The sequence below is a fragment of the Bos indicus x Bos taurus genome, chromosome 10 (genome assembly GCF_003369695.1).
Source record: "Bos indicus x Bos taurus breed Angus x Brahman F1 hybrid chromosome 10, Bos_hybrid_MaternalHap_v2.0, whole genome shotgun sequence".
Taxonomy (NCBI): Eukaryota; Metazoa; Chordata; class Mammalia; order Artiodactyla; family Bovidae; genus Bos; species Bos indicus x Bos taurus.
The window spans coordinates 4,795,835-4,807,820 of NC_040085.1; the positions used below are offsets into that span (position 1 = coordinate 4,795,835).

Genomic DNA, 11,986 nt, shown 5'->3' on the forward strand with positions numbered 1-11,986 from the left:
ATCCCACATGGATGGAGGCCTATGTTAGGACAAAGAGCTGGATCTGATGCTATAAGAACATCAAAAACGTAGACATGGGCAGCTCTGCTAGAGGCACCTGCGGTCCGAGACTCTGGACCCTGTCATCTCCATAGGGAATCATAGGGGGAGCAGGACAGGGATGAGGGAGGGAAAGGGTCTGAAAGGCAAAAGGAACAAGGTAGCTTCCCTCCTCAACTTCTCCTTAGAGGCTGCCCTACAGCCAGCAGCTCTGAAGCCCAGCCTTGCTCAAGGATAGATCCTGTCAAGCCCCATCTCCATCCACGTGCTCCATGTCCTTGCTGTAGAGTACATGCTGGCTAAGTGAACGTCAGCATACTTCTCAGTCTGTCTCAATTTCTTCATCTGCAAAGTAGAGATAATTACATGCATCTTAAAAGTGATGGTGCAAATGAAAGATAATGTGGGTAAAGCTCCCGGCACAGTACTGGCCCCTGGGTGACCTGCAGAAAATGGTAAGTGAGGTATTTTTGTTCCCACAGCATGAGGAGAGGCGAGTCCGTGACAGGCTGACACAGGATATCTCTGTTGTTGAGTGGAAGGTGGGACTGGTACCCTGACAACTTCCCTCAGTGATGAGCATCACGAATGTTCCCTGTTGCAGGTCATCCTGCACTCTGATTGCCATCTGAGTGCTTTCTAAAATATCCTGTCCCACCAGCCTCTAGAAGTTGCCTAAAATAAATGACTCATTTGCTACATTTTAATTCCCACAGACTTGAGGACAGAAACTGCTTGGTTTTGCATAAAAACGTTCGGGGGTATATGGCATGGCTGCTGACGGCAGTAGCTCAGGCTTATGTTTTGGAAAACAGCCCTGCCACAGGCCCAGGAATCCCGCTGTTCGAGCCGACCTGACTTTCCCTGGGTCCCATCTGGGAAGCCTGGCCTAGAGGGCATGCACTGGTCCCTGGCCTCCTTTTCCCATCCCATTGTGGGGGTAGTTGCTGGCCCAGGATGGGCCATGGGTAGAACTGGTGAAAGGAATATCTGCTGTAATCCCGAGTAGTCATAGGAGGCCACTGTCCACTCAGGGAAGCTTGGGGACAGGGCACACTCTTCCCCTGGTGGCCATCAGGCCTGGAAAGAAATTGAGACTCAGAGACTGAGGAGTATGTTGAAGTCCACTTCTTGTGCACTCACAGCTGATGCTTCTCGGGTCTACTGGCCAGGCATGGTGAAGAGTATTAGAAAAGGAAACTCCATAGGGCCTCCCAAGGGCTAGGCCCCTGGAAGTGGTTTTTCATGAAAAAAATGTAATATGCACTATTCTAATCAGCCTTCAGTCTTCAAGCCTGCGAGGTGGGCTGTTACTGTCCTCATGGTACAGAGGGGTATGCCGAGCCACAGAGCGCCAAGTGTCATGTTGGGGCCACACGCACAGCTGGGCCAGGGCTCCCAGCCAGCACTTTGGCGCCCCTGCCCCTCCCTCTGTTCCGCTCCCAGAGTCTCTGCGGGGATCATAGTCGTGCCAGGGACTGAAAGGAGCATCTGGTCACAGAATCACAGAAATTGACCCTTATTTTGAATAGAAAAGATCTACTTGTTGCAACAGGTCGGGGAAGTAGGAAATGGTCTCTGAGGCCCATAAGGCAGCCTTATCTCAGGACCTGTGAAAGTTGCTCAGTCGTGTCTGACTCTGAGACCCCAAGGACTGCAGCCCGCCAGGCTCCTCTGTTCATGGAATCCTCCAGGCAAGAGTACTGGAGTGGGTTGCCATGCCCTCCAGGGGATCTTCCCAACCCAGGGAGCAAACCTGGGTTTCTTGCATTGCGGGCAGATTCTTTACTGTCTGAGCCACCAGGGAAGCTTGATAAAAGACCAAGCCTGGTTAAGACCCCAAACCCAAACCCCTCCTCCTAAGAACTGGGCTCCTCGTGTCCCCTGCTGAGCTGTGACGTAGCCCCTCCCTCCCTTCTCCCACAGCGACGGAGACGGGCACCAGGACAGCACAGACAACTGCCCCACCGTCATCAACAGTGCCCAGCTGGACACGGACAAGGATGGCATTGGCGACGAGTGTGACGACGACGACGACAACGACGGCATCCCAGACTTGGTACCCCCTGGCCCGGACAACTGCCGGCTGGTCCCCAACCCTGCCCAGGAGGACAGCAACAGTAAGCGGGCTCGGCCCGGGGCTCCCCTCAGCCAGGCTCACGGCGGCCCACCTCTGTCAGGGTCCAGCTCCTCTGAGCAGCCACAGCTTGTGTGGACAGGAGAGCTCTGGGAGCCACGCGTCTCCAGCTGTCAGAGGCGGGCACAGCCCTGGTCTGAGACCACATGGGGCAGGGAAGCAACCACACGCTCCCCCTTGGGGCCTGCCCACCCCTTTCACCAGTGTCCCAGCGGGAGCAGGAGGGAGAGGAGGCCAGGGCAGCACAGGCGGGGGTGGGGTTCACAGGCTCCGATGCCTGCAGGGGACAGGTGTGCACAGGGCCAGAAATGAGATGGCAGAGTTGTGAGCACGGTAAGCGTGCCCACGCCGCATACGCAAACTCACGTCTTGATACTAATACCATCCTGTTAGCTGGACAAAAGACACTTTGGGCTAGATTCAGCCTAAGGGTCACTGTAAATTATTCTGAGAGAGTGTCTGATGGCCATAATTTCCCTGCTCTTTATGTCATAGTCCAGAAAGTACCGCAGACATTTGCTTACGTAAGGTCAGACTTAAGATCCACCCGTCGTTGAGGTGCGATCCTAGAGGACACCCAGGGTTTCTTGTCAGGTCAGCTTTGAACAGTTACCCTCACGCTGCTGCTGGCAAGTCCTTCTGACTACCTGCAGTGGGGTTCAGCCACCCACCACCAGGATCCCAGGCCTGGCTCAGCCACAGCTGACTCCAGGACTTCTCTCTCCACGTAGGCTGAAGACCTAGCCCTGGCGCTGGGCTCTCTTTGGCTCCTGTCACAGAGGGGGGTGGCGTGGGGGTGGTGGGCATTACCCAGCTCCCCTCCTCCATTCCCTCAGGCGACGGAGTGGGAGACATCTGTGAGGCAGACTTTGACCAGGACCAGGTCATTGATCGGATAGATGTGTGCCCAGAGAACGCAGAGGTCACCCTGACCGACTTCAGGGCCTATCAGACCGTGGTCCTGGACCCTGAAGGGGATGCCCAGATCGACCCCAACTGGGTGGTCCTGAACCAGGTGAGTGCCATGGGGCTGGCGATGGCTCAGCTTTGCCTCTCAACACAGGCTTTTTTTTAAAACTAATTTTTATTGGAGTATAATTGCTTTATAATGTTGTGTTAGTTTCTGCTGTACAGCAAAGTGGATCACCTAGACATACACATATCCCCTCCCTTTGGCCCTTCTTCCCATTCAGGTCTGAGTAGAGTTCCCTGAGTAGGTTCTCACTAGTTATCCGTTTCATACACAGTATCACTAGTGTGTAGGTGTCAATCCCAGTCTCCCAGTTCCTCCCCCCAACACAGGCCCTTCTGAGAGAAGTGGGTTAGAGGGTGCCGACTGTGAGCCAGGCACTTTCCCACGTCACATTTATTCCCCACAACAGTCCTGTTGACGGAGCGCTTTAATTAGCCTCATTTTACAGATGTTGAGCTCGAGTCTTACAAAGCTTGAATGATTCCTCATGGTAAAATGGCAGGTAAGCAGCTGAGACTGCTGGATTTGGGGCCTAGGCAGTCTCCCATGCTCCCTAGACCCATGCTCCCAGTCTCTGCAGCAGGTGCCCCTGTGCGTTCGCCTCCTTGTGGAACTAAAGAAGGCAGGCACAGAGAGGCTTAGTAGACTTTCCAGCGTCACCCAGTAGGCCACATTCATTAAAAGCATATGTATGTTGGGCTGCCGTCTATGGGGTCACACAGAGTTGGACATGACTGAAGCAACTTAGCAGCAGCAGCATGCATTAATATACGACATTCGTTTTTCTCTTTCTGACTTACTTCACTCTGAATAACAGGCTCTAGGTTCATCCACCTCAGTTCAGCTGACTCAAATTTGTTCCTTTTTGTGGCTAGAAAAATGGTTACTGGTGAACCTATTTGCAGGGCAGGAGTAGAGGCACAGACACAGAGAACAGACTATGGACACGAGGGAGGGAGAAGAGGGGACAAACTGAGAGAGCAGCGCTGAGACATGTATATTACCATATGCAGAATAGATGGCTGGGGGGCACTGCTGTATAACACAGCCTAACCCCATGTTCCGCAGCCCAGAGGGGTGGGAGGGAGGTTCAGGAGGGAGGGGACCTATGTGTACTTACAGCTGATTCATGTTGTTGAATGGCAGAAACCTGGAGAAGGAAATGGCAAGCACTCCAGTATTCTTGCCTGGAAGATCTCAGGGACAGAGGAGGGTGGCGGGTACAGTCCATGGGGTTGCAGAGTCGGACACAACTGAGCGACTGAACAACAGCATGGCAGAAACCAGCACAGTATTGTAAAGCAATTATTCTCCAATTAAAAATTAAAAAAGAATTTTAAAGCGTATGTTCTCTAGTTAAGAGTCTATTGAATCAACTCAAGTGACAGTTTTAGCAAAACAGTTTCTACTCAGCACTGAGGTTTTGTTTTGTTGAAAAGTATATGTTTTCTTTGAGCATATAAGAAGGTAGGGCAGTTCTTCAAATAATGAAATCTTTACATGGAGCTCAGACATCACTGACTTCTCACCGGTGATGCCCGAGAATCTGAGCTTCCTCGAGCTTATTCCATCCCCTCTGAGGTTAATCTTAACTCCTGCATTTCTCTCTGCAGGGCATGGAGATTGTGCAGACCATGAACAGCGATCCTGGCCTGGCAGTGGGTATGTCCAGGGCCTCAGTCACCACTTGTGTGGAATTCACTCTTTCCAGCTACCCGCGTGGCTTGTCTGTTTTTCTCATCTGCTTTGATCTTTACAGGGTACACGGCTTTTAATGGAGTTGACTTCGAAGGGACCTTCCATGTCAACACCCAGACGGACGATGACTACGCTGGCTTCATCTTTGGTTACCAGGACAGCTCCAGCTTCTACGTGGTCATGTGGAAGCAGACAGAGCAGACATACTGGCAGGCCACCCCATTCCGAGCTGTCGCGGAACCTGGCATTCAGCTCAAGGTACTCGTCTCCCTTTCTTCTGGGCCCTTCACCCTCCTTTTAAATTCTGTGTTCTCCTATATGGCATTCATTAATAGAAATCGATGCATTTGTGCTCAAATCTGGGAACTCTGCAGCCCATCCAGGGGGCCATGCCTTCGCTTCTTTGTAGGAGCTGCATGCTCCCCTCTGGGTGAGAACGTCTGACCCCAGAGGTGGGGAAGATTTAGGGGTACATCTTCGAGCACAGTCCCCTTGGAAACTGACTAATGTGTTTCCTCGGGTGGCCAACTTTGTACAGGAGGGCTGGGAAACCATGTCCGTCACTCCTGCTGGGAGGAAAGGCAGAGGTCAGAGCCCTCCTTGGCCAAATGTGGGGAGCGATGGGGCTGACAGCAGGGAAAGCACGGACCAAGGTAGTGGAATGCTGGCCAGTGCTGATCACTGAAGGCTGGGGATGACCACAGCAGAAATGGCATTGAAGCGTTTACGCCTGTGTCCAGATTCAAGGCTGCCGGTTGCACCCGTGAATCCCGACCCCATCACCTCCCCAGGGATACGGGATGCAGGAAGTGCGGTCTGTGTATCTAAGACCTTGCTCGTGTCGTTGTCCAGGCCGTGAAGTCCAAGACGGGTCCCGGGGAGCATCTCCGCAACTCGCTGTGGCACACGGGGGACACCAGTGACCAGGTCAGGCTGCTGTGGAAGGACTCCAGGAACGTGGGCTGGAAGGACAAGGTGTCCTATCGCTGGTTCCTGCAGCACCGGCCCCAGGTGGGCTACATCAGGTAGGCGCTGCGCCCCCTCCTCCCACATCTCAGAGCCTTCGCTTCCCTGAGCAGACAGCTCCCGAGGGCGAGCCAGGACCTCAGGCTCCCAGAAAAGAGGTAGGAGGAGGACACCCCGCTCAGACTGACCACCTGGATGGTAGGGCCACCTGGGGGATAGAAGGACCTTCTGTGGGGGAGGCCTGGGCACCAGAACAGTCTGCCCCTCTGACCCGTGTGAGGCGAGACTGACCCTCATCCACCATCCTGTGTGGTCCCTCTGGACCCTGTATCATCACTTACCTCAGCATTTCGTGCTGCAGTGAGTCCCTCATGGTCTGATAAACTCCACAAGAGCAGCACCCGTGTCTCATTTTATCTTGGTCTCCCCTGCGCCTGACATAGCAGTGACACATACTGCCCTCGGCATGAACTGACCCTCTTGTGAGCCCACGTTCTGCCTTACTTCCCTGTGAAAGTGTTAGTTGCTCAGTCAAGTCCGACTCTTTGCAACCCCCTGGACTGTAGCCCACTGGACTCCTCTGTTCATGGGATTCTCCAGGCAAGAATACCGGAGTGGGTTGCCATGCCCTCCCCCAGTGAATCTTCCCCACCCAGGGATTGAACGTGGGTCTCCCACATTGCAGGCAAATTCTTTACCGTCTGAGTCACAAGGGAAGCCCTTGGAATTTCCCTGTAGGACTGTTTAAAAAAACAAACACCTATTCTCAGAAGCTAGGATGTCTTAGAACCACATCTTCGACATGTAGTCAATGTACTTTGGAGAAGAAAATGGCAACCCACTCTGGTATTCTTGCCTGGAGAATCCCAGGGACAGGAACCTAGTGGGCTGCCGTCTATGGGGTTGCACAGAGTCGGACACGACTGAAGTGACTTAGCAGCAGCAGCAGCAGCAATGTACTTTCTTTCTCATTCCTCAGGCTTACAGATCCACACCAGCTTATGTAGCACTTCTTCAGGAAGAGGTGCTGATTGCATTTTCCTGACCGGGGCAGGAAAGCTGCCGAGTGGAAAAAAGGAAATCATGAAAGCTAATTCATACTTTGTCTTTCTTTGAGACTTTACACCAAAAGTGGTATCTGTCTAGAGGGAGGTTGTCATATTCTCAGCCCTATTAAGCTGCATGCCCCCTTTTTTATAACAAATATTTTGAAATGCAGCCTCTTCCATCCCAAATGAAGTCATAGAAAATATTACCTACCTGCATGATGTTAAGGATCAATCTGATCCCTAATGGAGAAATAAGATTTATAACAAAATCGTGTAAGTGCTTGGACACAACCGTAGCAGAACACACAGTGAGGCTGCTGCTGGCCCGTGTACCTAGAATCACTGCAGAGGTGATGTCCTGCTACAGCTCGTGGGTTGTGGCCACAATGTGGTATTGCCAGCAGTGTTGTGAATTTCTAAAATAATGAACAGCTACAGAGAAGGACAAATATCGTATGATACCTCTTACGTGTGGAGTCTAATAAAAGGGTACAAGTGAACTTTGTTACAAAACAGAAGCAGTAGATGTAGAAAACAACCTTATGGTTACCAGAGGGGAAAAGGATGGATTGGGAGGTCAGACCTGACATATGCACACGACTGTTTATAAAGTAGATAATAAGGACCTACCGTATAGCACAGGGAACTCTACTCAGTACTCTGTAATGTCCTTTATGGGAAAAGAATCTAAAAAGAGTGGACATAGGTATAACTGACCTACTTCGCAAAGACAACATTGTAAATCAACCATACTCCAATAAGATGAATAGGGAACAGCTTAATTTTTAAATAGGACAATGAAGTACAGTTGACTTGAACAATTCAGGGGGTGGTTCCCAGACCTGCAATGGACAAAAATCCACAGATGCTCAAGTCCCATGGTCGGCCTTCTGTATCTGTGGTTCATATCTGCAGATTCAACTACCCGCAGATCATGTAGTGAAATAGTATTTATGGGGGGAAAAAATCCACATATTAGTGTGCCCATGCAAACCTATGTTGTTTAAGAGTCAAATGTACTCAACAGTTTATCAGTTTACCCTGGAAAAAAATCAGTTGATATTAGTGCAAAAATACTTGATATTCACACCTGAGTTGGGTTTTAAGCCCAGATAACTAGAAACAGGCCAAGGGTCTGTTCCTACCCAGGGGTCTGGAGGAGCACCCCAAAGGTGTCTGGATGCAGGACAGGTTTTCATTGTTCTCTCCAGGGCCTTGTAAGCCACCCAACATCCCTGCCTTCTGCCACTAAATGCCATGGTTACAGCCCCAAATGCCCCCCCACCCACATTTCTAAAATCCTACTTAGGGAATGCTGTTCCTCCCGAGGAAAATCATTGCTCCTGGATCCCAAAGAGCAGTGGTTTTTAAGTATGATGTCTGGACAGGGTAACTCACTGCACAGTGAAGTCACAAAGCCTCTTGGTCCTGGGTCGTATTGTGCTTTCTGATTCATCAGCGAGGACCCATTGAGTTGGACTCAGTGCCCAACCTCATCTAGGCCTTTCGAGGGACAGAAGAAGGGCAGATGTGAACAGGTGGTCCCTGACCTCATGGATCTCCCAGTCTAGCAGGGAAAGGGGAAAAGAGCAGCCGGAAGCACAGCCCAGGTCTGAGAAAAGTGGAAGATGAAACAGAGCAAAGACGTAGGTGGCCAAGAAGTAGGACCCCCTGTCTCCTGATGGGTGGTTCCTCCTGACCTTGGTTTGAAACCCACTCCTGCTGTGTTGTCCACAGGGTGCGATTTTATGAAGGCTCTGAGTTGGTGGCTGATTCTGGGGTCACCATAGACACCACCATGCGTGGAGGCCGGCTCGGCGTGTTCTGCTTCTCCCAGGAAAACATCATTTGGTCCAACCTGAAATATCGCTGCAATGGTAATGCACATTCTTGTTACTGAATAGTATTACTACTAGAAAAAAAAAAATCAAACAATGCCACCTTATTGTATAGCACACATCTCTCCCAGAAGCCGAAAGTCATGCCACATATTCCTGAAATCTGAGGGTCCCTCTGTGATCCAAGCAAAAGGCAGATCTCATGTTTCCTATTTGATAGATGAGGAGATGGAACCCTAGAGAATTAAACTATTAAACTCTTGGCTTGGGACATAGGGTTCTGCGAGAGATGGAGGCAGATTTAATTGAGAGGCAGCCTTCATTTTCATATAGCTCAAACACAATCATAAACTCAAAACCCATTCTGCCTGCTCATTTTCTTTTGGCCTGTGAATGACGCTCCTGGGCTTTAAGCCAACAGTTCGCAAAGCTGCCTGAGGTAGAAAATGGCTGCGGGGTTGGGGAGTATGGGGAGTGGTTCTTTGGGGGCTTGTTGGGCGGGCTGACAGCGACCCCTACAGGATGCCTCCCAGCTCGAGATGCACTAGGGCTGGAGGGAGCCTTCCTAATGCCCCTGTGCCTGTCCCCCTTTGCAGACACCATCCCAGAGGACTTCCAAGAATTTCAGACCCAGAATTTTGATCGCCTGGATAAATAAATGGAGGACGCAATCCGTAACTGCTTTTCCAAACACTAAAGTCATATGTTTTTTAACTTCCTACAATTTTCTTTGTATTCAGTGTGGCTTTCTTTTTGCCCACCCAGATATACCAAACTTCTTATATGAATGTGGCAATAAAGAAGAGATGATTTCTAAAAACCATGTTACCCAGACATCACTCCCACGTGGCTCAGGCTTTGACGGGGACTCTGCTGTTCTCTGTGGAATCCACAGACAATCGTCAGGGGATCTTTCTTCCTCAGTCGTGAGGTTGACCATGTACATCAGTCAGAAGGCTCAGGCCAAAGGTCTCACCTTCTGTTTCTTTCACAGAGAAGCCTGACAGTTCCTCACCTCAGCAGCCTCCTTATTTGGGGTAAGGAACCTCAGAAACACTGCTCAGGGACACTATTCCTATGAAGACTTTTCCTGACCGATCCTGGGTCGTTTGTCCAATTCTTTCTTATACCCTCTCCACCCCACACGCCTTCCACCCAGACCTCTACCAGTACTTTCAACAATTGTGCTTTTTTATATATTTGGCTCCCCCTAGTGGAATGTCAGCTAATTGAGAATTAAAGGACCACGTCTTACTACAATCTATATACTCTGAATACCTGGTATGGAGATTACCTGTCCATTTTTTGCTAGACGGCTGACTCTTAAGTAATAAGGACAATAATGTATATGGATATGAGCCCTCCTACAACTCAGAAAGCTGCTCACAACATACACTATCTATGGTGGTATCAGCAGCCTCACTTTATGTTCAGGACAGAAACTTGCCTGATTTTTACATTAGTTCTTCTCCCATTTCATTTGTAAGGCAAATGATCCAGGCAAATTTTTTAAATAAATTCCCTTAGATTTCTGTTTCAAGAAATATTGCTGGGCGGCAATATATTCTCCTATTCCAGAATTCCTGGAAATACCTTAAGTTATAAATAAAGGATAAACACTGTCACCATCATTTTATTATGATTTTGGTAGAAACTACAGTGGCATATGCATGACCGATGCAAGACATGGAGGATTTTGGTCCACCTCACACGTAAAGCCTACAGGTGTAGGTTGCTTCAAAAGTCGGGACTAGGGTCTTCGATCAGGGTCTTCAGTGACGGGACACAGCTTGGGCCTGTCCACCAACCCCCTGCTTGCTGACACTGTCTAATCGCCCAGGCAGACCCTGCTACAGGAGCCGCCTCCCAGGGTATCGGAGCTGCACTGCTACTGTGACACATCTATAGATCGATCCCAATTCAAAAGAGTCCAGGAAGGAGAAGTAAATTCGTATGGTTGGAGAATGTCATCTCTCAATCCTCCCCCCTTTTCCTTGCTTTTTGTGTCTCACTGAAAGGTTATTTCCTGAGCCCTAAGGCCTTCAGGAGCCCTCTGGCCCTCCTGGTCCTCCACCCACTCTATGGTATAGAGTATACCTTTATAGGTATAAAAGCTATTTTATACTGTAACATTTTAGTGCCCTTTCTCTGGAGGCCTTGGCACTTTACCAGGCGATATGTGATGAAGGCCAAAGACTCTGGGGGATTTCATGCTAATCACTGAATTGCATGCCAAACCCTCTACCTTGAAATATTAATACACTCCTTTGTAAGAGGAAAATGTGTTAGTTGATCAGATATGGATGTTAATTTGAGCTGAAGTCTTATGGTATGTTGATCTGACTTTCAGTGACACTGGTGTACTTATCAGATCTGTCCTGTGCTCCTGTATTTCCCATACACTTCCTCCCTGAGGCTGGCTGGACAAGGAGGCAGCCTCCCTGCTGGGCATTCCTCCCTAAAAGCAGTAGTCCACAGGAAAATCTCTAGATAATCAACACTTTGGTGTCTATGAACACGACAGTACCGTGGGCTCACAGGACATTTAGAACATAATTCCATACCTCGGAAGCCTATTACATTGCGTATATAACTTTTGCCTTCCCACCAATTAGAGGGCAAAGTAGAACAGGTAGCCCCCCTGGTGTGTTTAAACCAGAGCATGCCAGTTCGTGAGAGCTAGTCTTGGAAATTTTGTGAGCCAGCTGTTAAATCTGTTGAAAGTTTGAAATTAGCCATCATAGTATTTACACCACAGAAATCGGCAAACACTACAAATTAGATCTCCAGATTGCTGACTGCCAAGCATTTACCAACACACGACTGGGTACTCTTACCTTATTCCTAGTCATTCTTCATCATTGGAAGCTGGTGTAGAAAGCTTGAAACGTTCAGAAAACTTCTTGTTTAAGAAGCAGAGAAGTACTCCTAAAAGAAAACTTAGGAAAGAAGCTCTTTGATCTTGGCAGTGACTTTTTTTGGGGTATGATACCAAAAGCATAAACAACAAAAGCAAAAATCAACACACGGGACTATATCAAACTCACAAGTTCTGCACCAGAAAAGAAACAATTAACAAAATGAAAAAGACAATTTTTGGGAGAATGGGGGAAAAATTTTGTAAACTGCGTATTGGATAAGGGATTAATATCCAAAAATACATATATTGAAAAACCATTCAACTCAATGAAAACAATCCCATTTTTAAATGAGCAGAGAACTAAATTGACAGTTTTCCAAAAAGACATCAAAATGGCCAACAGATACATGAAAAGATGTTCAACAT

General features: G+C 49.1%; 1 protein-coding gene across 1 annotated transcript in view; it reads left to right on the forward strand.

The window, feature by feature from the left end:
• The window catches only part of THBS4 (thrombospondin 4), a 54,202-nt gene extending 44,242 nt beyond the window's left edge, over positions 1 to 9,960 (forward strand). The window contains exons 16-22 of the mRNA XM_027552959.1: positions 1,966 to 2,159; positions 3,013 to 3,191; positions 4,763 to 4,811; positions 4,909 to 5,105; positions 5,700 to 5,872; positions 8,600 to 8,739; positions 9,297 to 9,960. Of these exons, the coding sequence (XP_027408760.1) occupies positions 1,966 to 2,159; positions 3,013 to 3,191; positions 4,763 to 4,811; positions 4,909 to 5,105; positions 5,700 to 5,872; positions 8,600 to 8,739; positions 9,297 to 9,358 (994 nt within the window). The 3' untranslated portion in view covers positions 9,359 to 9,960. The remainder of the gene's footprint in view (positions 1 to 1,965; positions 2,160 to 3,012; positions 3,192 to 4,762; positions 4,812 to 4,908; positions 5,106 to 5,699; positions 5,873 to 8,599; positions 8,740 to 9,296) is intronic.
• Positions 9,961 to 11,986: the final 2,026 nt, after the last annotated feature.